Below are 16,153 nucleotides of genomic sequence, written 5' to 3'. Positions count from 1 at the left end.
TTAGACATAGTTTACCTCGATAGTTGCAAGAACATCGGTACAGTATTTACACAGCATTTTACTGTATAAATTCTCCGTATAGACACTATAGATTCTACGGACTCTTCCAAATATAACGGTATATTCTCTGGTCACATAGAAACATTTAAATATGTTTCAATAATAATTACAGATGGCCTTTAACGCACCAATTTTCTCGAAATAAAAATATAATTACACGTTATAACACATTATTACATGGTTGCACTAATGGCTTAATTCATCTGGTAATAATACGACAGATCTTGTATGATAGTGGGACAATGATTATTTTATGAAGTGAGTTCGTATATTATGAATTTAATCTTAATCGTAACATTTACATATTAATGTCTGTCTAACTTGAACACGCTGTTACCAATAGGGATTAAATCGATCGTTATCAATTATTTAAGTGGTAGAATCACGTTGCTTAAAATAAATTAAGACAAACTATTGATCCTCTCATCTACTAATCTGAAAATGATGAGTCGAATTAAAAATTTAACTTGACACGGTCCGTTTCGAATTCGAGTTAAAACTGTTCTTTGACAGATGTCTATACCCGAAATAAAATGTACAGTTGAAACAGTACGTTCTAATTCCAACATGAATTTTGTGAGATAGAACATACTGACATATTGTAATCTTAGAAAATTGTGGACATGAATTTTTGTATGCCCTCACGTATAAAACACGGTGGTTCAATGTTTCCACGTGTCGTAGAATCAATGGATTCCACTAGTTTTATATAAAGATTTATTTTCACACACCTGGTAAGCGAACAGAATGAATGCGTCCTTCTGCACTGGCTGACTTTACAAGAAAAACACGACTGCAGTCCGTTTTCCAGAAGCTCAATTAGAAAAGTTGAACATCATGGCGGAGGCGACCTGTCATGAACCACGGCGTTCGACGCACTGGCCGATTCGCAAGCGATTTTAGCCACAGTAAAGCAAAATTCTCGATAAAATAAGGTACCTTGAACACCCCGTAAAATATCGGTATTTTCCTGCTAACATAACTGTCCCAGGGCTCCACTGCCCGCGTCAAATACTACAATAATAATATGTATGGATACGTTACTGTTTTGGACGCGCATGCGCGAGAAATCGTGGCCATTATCTCAGCAGTGCTGAGTTATGCCGAGTCAGCACTACATGACACACGAAGATGCGTCCGGTCACAGTGTTATTATCGCATCTCTATATTGTTGTATTATTTAAAATGTATATAGTGTTCATCATGTGCTTCTTCTCATTTTCGGACTCACAGTATTTAATAAGATGAAATTTAAGTATGTAGCATTTCTGTAACGTACAATAAGTAATATTCATAATGTAGGGTTGAGTGAAAAGTTTGTTTTGTTCGAATCAAAGTTTATGTATTATATGTAATGGTGGATATAAAACGACATGGTTAATTGTTTTGAGACATTGATTAGAGACCGTAAATGGAATAAGAGGTGTCACCGATCTGACGGATAGTGTATTTGCTCGAACTTCTTGATATTTGGATGATTGAAGGCTCCTAAATCAAAGGTATAATCAATATCTCATCGATCAGCCGTTAAAGACCCCAGTTTCGCTATTCCCCTAAGTAACTAATGAAGAATAATAACCCAATGCCACATCCTTTTGGAGTAATCCTTTCAGCTGGTTGCGGCTTCGGCTCGGTTTAAACTTACTTTCGGGTTACCAGCCCCATTCATTCGGATCGAATCACATTACTATTACCATAAGATTTTTCACTTTTAGCCAGACTCTTTTCACAGTGGCACTTCGAGCACGAATTGAAATTAAATTTGAGCAGATTTCGGATTTTCCGTCAATATTTCGCAATTTAATCAGACTCTGGTCAGATGTCTAGCGTTTGACATTTAACCTAATTTATTTATTAATTTCGTATTCGTCATTTCATTGATAGCGGACCGATGTATTTACGAATTTTTCGAACAGTTATGTTGGAAAGTATAATTAACAAACACGTCCACGTACGGTAATTAATTAATTTTGATTCGCTCAAAATTTCATAATGTTTCGTATATGATGGAATATAATCAAATTTTTGCGTATGGTCAATGATCATATAGGTTTTTAATCAGAGCACAATAACGATAACGAATTTTAATGTGCATGGTTAAGAATTTCACTTTGTCATAAAAAGAGAAGTAATTAATTAAATATGATTCCTTTGTTACCTTTCGCGTATATTTAATTGGATTCTTTTACGCTGTTCCAGGTGGATCGGCGACTGTCACAAAATGGTGGATCGACAAAAAACGCTTCTAGCGGTGTTAATAGCTCTCCTAATTTATCCAAACGACATTTTCGGTACGTTTTCACGAATTTAAAAAGTAATAAATGTGCATAATGTGGACTTTTAATTATAATATGATCACGGAGACGTCGCATGATGAATGTTACATGCATATATATCGCTATACACACGTTTTAATATTTACTAAAGCATGCACGATATATTTATTGAGGACATGTTTGTCAAAGCAATCGTATTTTTAATTAAAAAGGTATAATTATAACTCAATGATAATGAGAAATTTAATCTCCTCTAACAACGAATTTTTGTAAAATTTCCTTTATCAGAATTACGTATAAATTTTTTGAAATGTAACAAGAAAATTAATTAAATCACGGAGCATAGTTTAATTATATTAGTTACGGGGCATATAGTGTTATATATGTATATTTCTAAAATCTTTATCGAAATACTATCAACCCTTATACGTTCTCCTCAAAAATCTTTAATTTAACTATGGCTAGATTGTAATTTAATATACTTTTTTAAATTATGAAATTATGAATAAAGGTGAATTTAAATATAAAAGGAAAATAAAATGATCGGGGGAAATTTTTTGTCTATGTATTTTTAATCGTTAGTAAAGCCATGTAGTTTTAATATAATAGTAAAAAATGTTTCATAGTCGTATTACTCTTTCAAATTGCATTAACACGATTAAAATTGTAGAATTGTAGAATGTTTAGATTGCACTTATCTATGTGTTTATAATATTTGTGAATTTGTAAATTATGTACACAGAAACATGTACATTAACAAATAGAAGTTAAATTTCTACTTCATTTTTATCTTAAGAAAATGGCAAGAAAGTGGCAAAACTTGAAGTATAAAAATTTTGTTGGATGCCATTGTGTAAGGTTAATGTAAATTATGTTCGCTCAGATAGGTCACCCTACCATAGACTTTCAAAAAATAATCAAATAATGATAGTAGATAATGTGTTGGCAAACAGTAATTATAATAACTTTGAACCAGAGTTGTGCAAAAATTTGATCAACGATTAACAAATAATTTTCTACTTCAATCGTTAATCGCAATTAACAATTAGTCTGCCAGTTTAGTCGTTAATTGCGGTTAACGATTAAACACTTATTAATCGTTAATCGGGAATAAAGGTTAAATTTCTATTTTAGTCGTTAGTTGCGATTAACGATTACATTCCTTTCAATCGTAATCGTCAATCGGATTGTTGATTAACGATTAACTGTTGAAATTTCGAAATGAAATACGGAATCAAAACTATATGAATACTGAAAAAAATGTAAACTGAGTTCAACTGTATTGTCATTTGGTCTATGATACAAACTCTGTTTATGTGCTTTTATGTTTTTTTTCGATGATTTCTTTTTTTAATCAACGATTGACGATTAACTTCATCAATGGATTGAATCAATTGTCGATTTTTCAATGATTACCTTTTTTAATCGTACACATATGTTTTTTTCGATGATTTCTTTTTTTAATCAACTATTGACGATTAACTTCATCAATCGATTGAATCAATTGTCGATTTTTCAATGATTACCTTTTTTAATCGTACACATTAATCAATGAATCTTGATTAAAATTTTAATCGATTAATGCCCAAGTCTGCTTTGAACACAGACTGGTAAATAAAGATCACAACGAAATGGTTTACAATACACGGTAATAGAATAACCGTAGAAAAATGGCGATACAATTTGTAAATCGTGTTTGCTGGCTTTGCGGATTTGGGTTGGTTAAGTGTGTTTGCTTTAAACTCGGTTCTTCCATTTTCCGCGGTTGGGGTTGGAACGACAAATCCGGATGACCAGCAAAACCGTCTATCTGCACGACTATTCAGCAACCCGGTTTCGAAAGTGTCAGTTAACGTGAAAAGTTCTTGCCGGGAGAATTTTAAAAGCGACTGAACCCGACGAATGCGGCGGGGTTATGATGCATCGCGGGTCGCGCGACCAATTTCGCAACTAAGCCGTTCACTTCACGACCACCTGTAAATACAATAGCGGAACTAATCCGCTTTTGAAACGCACGCTGTCACCGACGATACACGATGATATTGGCCTTACGACTCTTCCCCTTTTCGGTGAAATATTACTTTTTTCCGAGTGCCAGCTAGCTACGCCGCGTCGCGCCGCCCTCCCCTTTTTCCCGGAGCAAACCAGATGAATCGTCAAGTCTCTGAAAATATCATCGACCCAGAAAGGGACCAGAAAGGGAAAATTTATGCGCCCAATCAGGTCGATCTACAGTGTCCTGTCTGCTTCTGAGTCATCCGAGAATGGTTACATATCTCGCGACAGATTGAAAAGTGAACAAGCTGTTCAGATTGACACGTTCAAGTTTTTTAGTATAATGCAAATTACATAAGTAGAATAATTATACAATTTGGATTTCTAGCGATTTTTATTGACCTCGAATTTCACGGTCATAAGGTCATCAATTTTTCTTATTGTATCATGTTCTACTCGTCACAAAGATAAAATATACAACAAGAACCATGGGCCAAAACTGAAAATTGTTTTCTTATGTTTTTCATTATCAAACTGATATTATGCAAAATCTCTCAGTATGGCAACATTTTTCTGATCGAAGATTTTTCTCTGAGAACAGACATAGGGAATATTATTTCTAATTTATGATATTGTATTGTTTTCACAGACGAACTCAATGGGGTACAATATCTTAAAATGTTGTAGTTTTACTCAATGAGGGTTTCCATGTAGTAGAAGATCTTCAATTAGTGAGATCTCAAGGGTTCAGGTCAACGTGAGCTTCGGTTCTCTCTTCGTCATTCTGAGAGGGCTTTCAAACCGCGTCGCCATTACGAGGAAATTGTGGGAATTATTATCAACTAAATGCATCTAAGAGTCACTGAAAATTTCGTCGTGCTACTATTTCAAACGTCACTTTGAATTCAAAATTATTTGCATCATTTTAGCTAGCCTTTTAACTGATATTTTATCCTATTATACTATCTGCTTTGGATAGGTTTCCACCATATTGTTCTCATATTAATATAATTTATGGTAGTAAAGCATTTTCCCCGTAAATGAATATACTACATTAAATTATCTTGTTTCATTGTGATTTTCACTGTTCCTGGTTGAGGACAATTTTTCAATACGAATATTAGACTCTCCATTAATTTTGCAGATACATGCTGCATCATTCATTTCCGACATCTACAGGGTGTTCCAAAATGTATGGATAATAGTTTGAAATTGGAAAGATACTAAAAGTTGCAAAAATTTCAGAAACTACTTAAAAGGTAGTTTTTCACTTCTGAAGAGAATAGCTCGTCGTAAAAATTATTCAAAATATGTTCAAACTATCTTATTATTATTTTTAATGATTCTTTAATGTTTCTCAAATAAACTAATAAACAGCTGCTTTTGTTGATACCAACAGCAAACAACACAACATTTAAAAACTATAACTTGACAATAACAATTTAAAGACGCAAGAACAATGGAGGACCAATAATGTCCAAGCTTTGATAAACTACATTATTCGGAAGAGCGACCCGTGTTTCTGACAGCATTGTGTTTAATGGAACGTTTGTAATTTAAATTGACAACTATTTGCTTGTTCCAACCCAGCCCTTGAAGTTCCCTATGCGAAGAATACTAGTGACAGAGTTCCGGTTCGTTTCAATTTCGTCCTTTTCTCGATTTGTTGACAGACACAGTGAACGAAACACGACAATTGCCTTCTTAGTTGGCCGCTTTATTACATCAACTTCCGGCGAGTAGACTTCTTCTGAAAGCGTGTAATACGAGCGCGTATCGTGCCCTCCTCGAATTAAGTACACTCCCGAATGAATTTGCGACTTTGCTTCAACTTTTCCTCTGCTTCATTATCTGCTAATTCTTCCGTGAAAGGTAAATGGTTAATTGGAGCAAACGCAATAACCTCTACACGGGCCAACGGTGCGCCTTCGTACACTGAATGAGACTTCGCTTGGCTTTGTATGAAATCAATTATTGTCGATACTTCAAGGAACGTTCCGGCGAAACTTTCAACGATAAACAGCCCCGACGAAATAACTGTTCGCGAACGGGCCATCACAGCGATGTTTGTTAGATTGATCATTCAACTGTTGCTTCCTCCTAGAAATTTCCAAACGTTAATTCAGAGAATTATTTCATAGGAAGCGTCTCCTTATATGTACAGTGGCTCAGAGTCGCCGGATCAGCGGAATTGGCTCGAATCGAGGGGAAAAGTTACCCCCTCTCTGCCAGTACTCGATTAGTCACATGACATTGTGACGAATGCAAGACAGATACACGTGGGGAGATAAGTCTTAATAGATTTTTATGCGAAATATAAATTCTCAATATTTAGATTTTAGATTTATGTCTTGACAGAAACTATAATTTGGCCCAAAAATTAGAGCTAAACTCAGAAAACCCCTCATTTCTGGGCCGACCTTTCTTTTTCACTCCTGCTCCTTGCAATCGATCCAGGCAATTTTTATTTTGCACAAAAATTCGCAGTATCACCAATATGCACCTGAAGTATCTACAAACGCAATGTTCCTCAAACGAGACCTTACTGAACATGAATTTCAATCTGCTTTTCAAAGTGATTTACACGTTGTAACCCATGCAAATTCCAAAGATACTCGAACTGAGCTATTTACGTACACGAGCGTAAACATGAATTATTCTTTGACAATTTCTGGAGCGTTGCGTTTCCACGCAATTTACAAGCGCGCGGGAGCAGCCATGTTTAAGGTCTCCTGGAGGATGCATAACCGCCTCGAAAGTCGCGATTACATCGAATAGTTCGCGACGCCCGAACTCGTTCGAAACAAGCATCGGGGCTTTATTGTAAACATGGAACTACCGTTTCGCGATCGCGGTTATTTGGGGTAGTTCCACGGGGATGCATCCACCCCCTTACAACGTCTCAGCGGAAGGAAGAAGAAGAACAGAGATAACGTTGAACGCGGTGCACAAAGAATGACGGTGTGTCCTTGTATCGAACACCAATTTGTATTGATTAGCTCGGCAAGATGGGGCCAGAACCTTGCCGAGGGAATCTTACGAACATTGAGCTTTAATTAAAAACATTCCATAAATTGTTAGCTCTCAGACTGTGCTAACTTCATTAACTAACCTTCATTAACTAACCATTTCTGTGGCTTTGCGATTTTCATTGGTGCGTGACTATGAACACTAACTCAATGAAGGTTCGTTTAATATATCGATATTGTTCAAATGAATATCATATCGATATATTAAACGAACCAACCAATACTTTATTGGGATCAATGAACAGAATACTTGCCACAATAGATTCTATTTCGTGAAAAAAATTATGTTAATGCCTTGAGGATGAGTGTGGACGTATTAATGACATCAGTGCATCTAATTTCTAAAGTTGCAACTAAACTAAGAAAATAGTTTCAGTATTTGTAACAGATTTTCGTCACATTAATTTGTGCTTATTTATCGATGTTGGATCGTCAGTTACCACAACAAAGAGTTGTTCCAAAAATACATATAAGTAGAATGAAATTATAAGTAGGTATATGTTAACAAAACTCTGACTTGTGATCTCAAGATTTATCGGAAGCCCAGTCATGCTTTCTCCGCGAAGAGCACGATGGTCCCTCCTCTTTTTCCAAGTCTCCAAACGCACCTTAGGGGCCTAGGTACTCCCACCATGAAATTCGTCCACGAATTCGCAGTTCGCATGGTCTTTGTCTTCGTCTTCGCGCAGTCAGCACTACTACCACAACAGATTTTCGCGAAGTCTGCTCTTCGAGATGCCTACTCCGTCTCTGTCTTTTGAAGACCTCATCAGGATTGTTGTCCCTTTCTATCAGTCATTTTGGGATGAGATCTCTGTTTCTGCGCAGTATTCAAGTAGCGCTCGTTGTCCGTCTTTGTCGAGCGTCGTCGCTTCCTGTGGTCTTAGTTAGATGCTCTTCCACAGATGAAATCGTACGGTTCCGGGAAAAAGGACAGAGAATCTCGAACCTGCAATCTAGAGATTCATCGCTTGAGGAGAACCTACGCCAATGAGCCGGTTGGGTACAAGGGATGCAATTGTTTGATTAAATTAAAAATATTTACGTTTTCGTTGATTGCTCGAGAAATGCCAAAAAACATACAGTGGACCAAAATAGGTTAAAGTGCCCAAATATGAACCACTTTTTGTTGGTCATTTTTCGATTATTTTAGAATGCTCTTTTTCGTCTAAAAATTACCAGTTGTAGATGCCTTTCCTCCCTATAAGATTCTGGGGTCAAGTTTGTTTAAAAATTAATACAGCTTCGGAAAAATATCTTTTTTGTGGTGTGTCATTTGCAGGTTTCAGCGAAAGGGCTTCTTAATATGGTACACCTTGAGTCCCTAATATGACACCTAGTGCCATATTCGGCACCCACACCAAGAATATCAATATAGCTATACCCATATTAGGGAACCCTTGGTAGTGCCATATTGGAAACTCCACGTGGACTGATAAATTAGATACTGACAAAGAGAAAATGAATTTCAGCCCAAACCAACAGTTGGCAAACATTAATATAAATAAACTGAAACTACAGATATGTTCAAACATTTCAAAATCACTTACCTCCCTCGAAAAAGATACAATCGAAAATCTAACCACAATAATATTCAACACGTGGAGACACAACTGGCAGAGGATCGATACTAAAATCTATAGAATGGTGCGATTGCACATTGTTGAGTAAACGTGGTAAATTATTCTTTGAGGATTTTCTAACTAGAGTGGGACTTCTTCTTTACAAGATATAAGGTAGTGCCATAACAGGCGACTATACTATATTTGGGCACCCTAATATATAATATATACCCTAATATTGGCACACTTTTTAAAGGACCATTTTTAATATTGGGCTATACGACCTGGATTTTTTTAGAAGTCAGAACAATTAGTTTACTACATGACGTGCAAAAAATATTTTGAAAAAAATTTGTGTACAAATTTTTATGCGGGCCTATATTGGAAATTTAAAAAACGTGTTTTGTAGATCTGTGTCAATTATACATATTCTGAAAATTTCATCAGAATTGATTGCCTATTCATTACCAAAATGGTTTGAATACTTTGATTTAAACGAATGTAAAAAGGATTGAATATATTATAAATATCATTGAAATTAATTGATAATATACTGCGGTCGCAACTACAGCAAAAAATGACACTTCCGCAATGTTAGTTTGATCCACTAATGGGACAGTGCTCTCTCATGACCGTTCTTATAATTAACACTTACCTAGAACCAGAAGGAAGGAAACTCCTGATCGGATATAAAGGACCCCTAGGAAGAGCCGAGTGCCAATAATCGACTTCCGAAGTTCCGTGTTTGAAACGCAGCTGAAGTTCCGAGAAGTTCCTTGTTCTTTCGACTTAAGCAGCGTATCTTACAATCTTTGTTATTATTGTAAAGAAACTTATCTTGTTAAGTGCTGCCGAGAAACTCAACTTTACTTTGTACCGTCGTATTACTGAACATCGCTCGATTATCCGAACAATAGAGTGATTACAAGTGCAGCCGAGAGTAAAAAGTAGGTGTTCATTAACCCTTTGACTCTTCAGCTAAAAGCCGTAAGCATTTTCTGCGAGCCAAAATAATTCACAATTAAATTATTATTATTTTTGTAAAATAACAGACAGATTTCAAGAATTTACGACAAAGACGGATGGATAAAATTTAGAACAGTGAAAAAATGGAAAGAATTTAGCTATATTATAATTGATTAATTTCGCTATATTATTTTCAACTTCCCAAAACTATTAAGGAAAAAAAGAAATTTCTATTTGCCGTCTGTTTTGTGCAGTTGATACGTCACGTAAATCTGTTAAATGGGTGTTCACTCATGCTTAACCAAACACCGTGTTAATTCCACGAAGCCACGTTCTCGAATAATGCACTTGATACTGGATATATTGGATAATGTAACACAATGACTCTGAACGAGTCAATGGTATTGTAACGCTTGATTCATTCTTATACCGAAAAGTGAACATTTCCCAACACGGTTTCATATAATCGTGTCATAAACCTGAATAATGGAGGTCTGTTGCTCAATCAGCCTCCATTGAGGAAAATTGATTTTCTACTCGATCCTTTTAAGTGAGACGGCCGATTTATGGACACAATAAAACGCGGAACGCTCAAAGCATAAACGCGGATTAAAGTATGAATTACTTATTGTTGTATTTTAAAATAGACGAGATAAAACGGGAGCCACTATAAAGGAGCCGGTTCGTTGCATTAAATTGCCGAGTGATGACGGCCGGTATTGAAAGGATTAACTAAATGCACTGCAGCAAATAATTATTCGTATTTAAAAATACCTTAACTTTGAGGAACTACGGCATTAATGAGTCGCCTTCGATGCCAGAACAGAACCAGGTGGTACATGAATTATTATCATGGTGAATATTAAATAATCATTAGCGGAAGGTAATGAATAGATGAATAATAAATCGATCGAACGAAAATGCTGAAGGACTGGGAAGTCCATACATTGGAAGTCCATCTACAATGACTTCTAATATCTTCATTAAATGTGCACACGGAGTCATTAGGATAAAAGTGAGGCTAATAATAGTTCTTAACCTTTTTACTGGGTAACCTTTCAATTAGGAACATATAAGAATACAGCAATGTTCGATACTAATACTAGCTCAACACTAAAAAATGCTAATGGCAAAGCTCTTTTGTTTTTAATTATGAATATTTTACGAACATATCTGTACCGAGCATTGCACAAATAAATATGATTGAAACTGGGTCGTGTTTGGAGTCGTTTCAATCAGAAACATGTCACGAATATGTTGATAAAAGTTTTGTCGAAAAATTATTAGGAACAATAAAGTTTATATATTTTTAAAAAACTTATGTGTTTAGTATGTACTAGGAGACTCTCCCCATAGATATTAGAGTCCTAGGCTTGACTGGCAAGCGTTTATGCATATAAATAAATAGTACAGGTTCGTCGGAAATAAACGATTCTCTCGCGCTCTCTTCCCGAGTCGTTTTCAATTTTATCTCTGAAACAGATTCTTTGGCGAACGTTAACGACTTATGGCTCGTAGTTAGCGTATTCACAGTAACATTTAATGCCGAGGTTTCAAACGGAGGATCCTCGGAAGAATGAAAGAGGCTCGGGCTTGAATAAAGGCGCATTGATAAATCGACTCGAGCAGAATGAAATCTATCAGAAATGATAATTTCGTCGTACCAAAGGAAGACTGTGAAGAGCGCGCGCGGAACGAGTAAGTGCGAAGGGTCGGGCATTTTCGTTATATCGAATATCGACAATGAAAGGGATAAATAAGGTCCTGAAGGTACGTGCGAGGCGCTGAAAGGAGGCTTCCGGCCAATTGAGAAGTTCTGCTTATCGGCTGCTTAACGAACGACGGAGCCAAAGGAGAACCTATTCAAACCAGCCAAACTCAAGAATAAATTAAGCTAAATCAATTCTCGCCGCCACTTACAGTCCTCTTTGACTGTCGTTCGACGTTTCGTTTTGACGTTTCCGGAAAAATGAATGCCGCAGGCAGAGAAATAGGTCGAAAATGATCAGCTGTATCTGATGCTTAATGATGGATTTTAAATGCCATTTCTGAACCAATTTATAGAATTTTTTTAGGAGTACTCTACTTTTCGCATTAGTATTTTGCACACGCATTTGTGGGTACTCGAAGTACAAGTATTACTTTTTAAACTGTCCGCAGATTTTATGCAAATTCCTATTTTCATGACGTTATCTCATAAGAAACAAAACGAAGGAAAGTTTTCTAGCATTAATAAAAAGAAACCTGATAATTCAGTTCAGTTCTCTTTTATCTGATTTTGCAGACGCCATAAATACGTATATATCCACAGTTAATTCATGATTCACGGAACCACATTGATTCTAACTGTCGCTTTTTAAATCACAGGCGAATATTTGAATGATTTTGTATGTATTATTTCACTTTGTTGCCCCTGGCCGTAAATTCTCCCGTTCAAGATTTCATGGGTTAATGAATATTTGATTTTAGGCGGCTAATGCGAAATATCATTTTCATTCAAAATTGATTAACAGTGGCCGGAGCTCAATTAAAATTGATTCGCATTATTTAATATTAGAATCCGATTAAATATCCGCGTTTGTTTTAATAAATTTATGTATGCTGCCGATCAGTGTATTAAATATTCCCAAAGCACGACCGTATCGAAAACCATTTCAAGAATTCACTTTGTGAATTAGATAGTTATTATTGTCGTTGTAAGATTAGCCCCCTCGGGGCTGTACTGACATTTTCGCTATTCACTTTCCGAATCTTCATAAATTGACTAAAATTGCGCTCCTTTCACGACCGCTTTTACGTGGAGAAATAAAATAGAAAATCAAGCGGATGCGGTGAGTGCTTCGATGTTGCGATCGATTTGGAATTTAAAAACTCTAATACTGAGATGGCTGAATGTATGGCAGCGTTGTCGTCATGCAGAATCCACGACCAAGCAATTTCAGGTCGAACCCTTATCATTTTGACTCGCTTGCAAAATCTTGCCGAAACTTCAAGAAGAAAATTGCCTATTCACGATTTCATTTGGACGAACCCTTTATTCATGACTTCTTTGTAAAATATCGATATATTTATCAATTACCTGACGCATTAGTTGAGTTGTTGAGAGGAGTACAGATTTTTATACAAGTTCAAGTTTACTGAAAATATTACAGTGGTATAATTTGTATAATTTGCATTGGACCTTCAGATAAAAATAACAAGGTTCAATGTTTTTGTCACAGTAGCAAAATCTGGTAGTATTAATTAACAACTTTAACAGATAAGCAGATGGCATTTGTACAGAAAATATTTATTTCCATGCTATATGCAGTTATAACTGCTTTCATTTTATAGCAATCCAATAGTTGATAATAAATACCACCCAAGTCGTATACATATGGGAAGATGCTTACTTAAAAATTCTGTAAATTAGTTGTTGCAAATATAATTGCACAAAAATGATTTTATTAAGTTAGTGTATACGAAATGTCATATTTCATAAATTTTGGAGTTTCTCCACTAATCAGTAAATAGAAGACATTCTTATTAAACAGACAATTTAAAATTCATTCGAAGAATATCAATCTGGAGAAGTACTTTTAAAGATATGCTTTCATTTTGTCCAAAAACACAGATTCATAAAGAAGAAATTAATGTACTAAATATATAAAATGTAATAACTGTTCCAGACCATATTTCGATGAACAGACATAAAAAATTTATGAAAAACATACTAACAGCGGAATATTCCACCATATATGATATATTTCCGCAAGAAAAATCAGCATATTCTACGTGGCTGCAATCACGTGTTGCGTATATGCGAATCCGGCATTATAATTAATGAATGGATTACAGAAGTTAATGAAGAAAAAAAGGGAGTGCGAAATGCAAATGTAGTAATTCTTTGGAAAAGGGCCGAGGCGGGTTCGAAACGACGCGACGCCGCAAATAGAGCCACTAAAATAATGAAGATCGATACCGGCGAGTTCATTTCCATCTGTTCATAAAACAGCCGCGTTAAAAGTTCGCGAACCGCGAAAAACTATTTTTCTCCCTACCACCCCCCTCTCCTCGTCCATCGGTCTCCTCCAGCCGTTCGTGGCATTTCGCATGGTCCGCGCCGATCTGTGCACGGTCTGCACCGATATTTACGTTTATGCAGCTGAATGCACTTAGCGTGCAGCCGATTGTTCGAGCGTTGGGCGAAACTGCAGAACTACAAACCTACCCTGCGATTTCGATGATTTTTGGATATGTTGTAGAATTCGATATTTTGAACAACTTTTCCCTTTGCACATTAGCGGCGAGCCGCTTAGTTTCCGAGATATTCACGAAAATCTATCGTCTACTACTACAGTCAATTCTGGCCAGATTGAGACTTGTCCCCCCACTCTACCTTCCATTTCTACAACACTGTTCTTCCACGCTGTCGTGCACTTGCACCATACACATATACTTATAGACTCGGCATAGGTTAACGGGGACAACTTGTAAGAATGCAATGGAAAAAGTTGTTGGAAATGCTGGAAACCGAAGGGCACAGGTACACTACCGTCTATAAGTATTTGACCACCTTCAGTTTATCGAAAATATCTCTATCTCTATATACAGGGTGTTTCAGCTGAAGGAGGCCACCCAAATATCTCCTTTATTCTTAATGGCACAAAAAATATTTATGGCATAATTTAAATGGTATCGAAGGAGAAATATCATAGAAGAACAATTTCTCTTGTCAGGTTATTTTTTCATAGTTTTTTCAAGTTCATCGTTATTTTTTTATCGGGAAAACTGTTTTTTTTTATTCCATCCTATAGCGGCTGAAAAAATACATTTGAACATGCTTAAGTCATTAACAAGATGGAATAAAAAAAATAAGTTTTTCCGATGAAAAATAACGAAGACCTTGAACAAACTATGAAAAAATAAACGGACAAAAAGAAAATTTTTCTTCTATGATATTCCTCCTTCGATACCATTCAAATTATGCCATAAATATTTTTTTTTTTGCCATTAAAATCACAGGAGATATTTAGGTGATCTTCTTCAGCTGAGACACCATGTATAATAAAATCGTGTCTGTCTGTCTGTTTGTGACGGCATCAACTGAGAACGGCTGAACGTAGAAAGCTGGGGTTTGAGCCATTAGACGCAGCGTTTCTTCGGGAAGGTTTAGGAGAAATCCGCATTCGAAAAAGTCCATTCGTTCAGAAGTTGTGACGTCATTAGTGACCAAAGACGACATTTTCGCCCTCTTTTGGGCACGTTTCTGCTTACAACTTTTGGGTTTGTTATTGCACGTGGACAAAGTCGCGGGTACAGCTAATACAAAGTAAAGCATCCCAATGTAACTTTTGCCACAGTATTTCTTTTATACACTCATATAAAAGTAATAATTAATAATACAGATAATATTCAACATCGATTACTGTGAATAAAAAACACTGAAGTATGGCGGTTTCTACTATCTGGTTACTATTTCCAGGAAGAAACATTGAAAAAGCTTGTTGCTATAATAGATTGCCTCGAATTGTAAACCCCATCATTGCCCAGCGAGGTGGATATATTGATGAATGAAGTATTTAATAACTTTCATCTATTTATTGGTAAAATCCTTAACATGTAATGCATTATAATGCTTCTATGCCAATCATATACATTTATATTCATTCTAGTTCAAAGTAATTTCAGTTATAACGTTGATATAAACTCTTAGATTCGATTCCGCCAAGTGGTCAAATACTTATGGACGGTAGTGTAGCTGTTGATTTGAAATCGAACCGATGTCTGTTTCTGCCGATTTCGGTTTATGCCTCGGCGTCTTGCGATAAGTAAAGCGGAAGTTTGAAAGCCTCAGGGCGGAAGGAGAAACCGAGTAGAAATGTAAATAGGGGTGGTGATGCTGGGGGTTGGTGCACGTGGGGAGGAACTGAGAAAAGGAGGGAAAAAATGCAAATTAATAGAATAGGGTGGTACGAAGGTGTGCTTTCCGCCTGGCATGCGTCGGGCATCGCCGGGAATGCGAGAAGGAGAGAAGAGACAAAGGCATCTGTTTAAAGGGATGAAAGAGATGTAAATACGTGGACAAGAATAGCGAGCAAAAACAAGGACGGCGAGACAGACCTACGGAATGCTTTGGCAGTAATTAGGTAAAGGCAGGTGACGAAAGGGATCTCTTGGAATAACGGAGGAGGACTTCGTGAAAATGCGAAGGAAATACATGATAAGTGTGATACCAAAATTCGTTATTATATTTAAAAAAAATTTTTAGATGAATTTTGCAGAC

The 16,153-nt window shown here is 36.2% G+C and overlaps 1 protein-coding gene across 3 annotated transcripts in view; it reads left to right on the top strand.

The window, feature by feature from the left end:
* LOC143214762 (lachesin) overlaps positions 1 to 16,153 on the top strand; it is a 156,497-nt gene that overhangs the window by 49,809 nt on the left and 90,535 nt on the right. For all 3 annotated transcript variants that reach the window (XM_076436134.1, XM_076436133.1, XM_076436135.1), the window contains exon 2: positions 2,260 to 2,351. In XM_076436134.1, the coding sequence (XP_076292249.1) occupies positions 2,282 to 2,351 (70 nt within the window). In that variant the 5' untranslated portion in view covers positions 2,260 to 2,281. The remainder of the gene's footprint in view (positions 1 to 2,259; positions 2,352 to 16,153) is intronic.

This window comes from Lasioglossum baleicum, chromosome 13 (genome assembly GCF_051020765.1).
Source record: "Lasioglossum baleicum chromosome 13, iyLasBale1, whole genome shotgun sequence".
Lineage (NCBI taxonomy): Eukaryota > Metazoa > Arthropoda > Insecta > Hymenoptera > Halictidae > Lasioglossum > Lasioglossum baleicum.
This window is presented reverse-complemented; position numbering and strand designations above follow the sequence as displayed.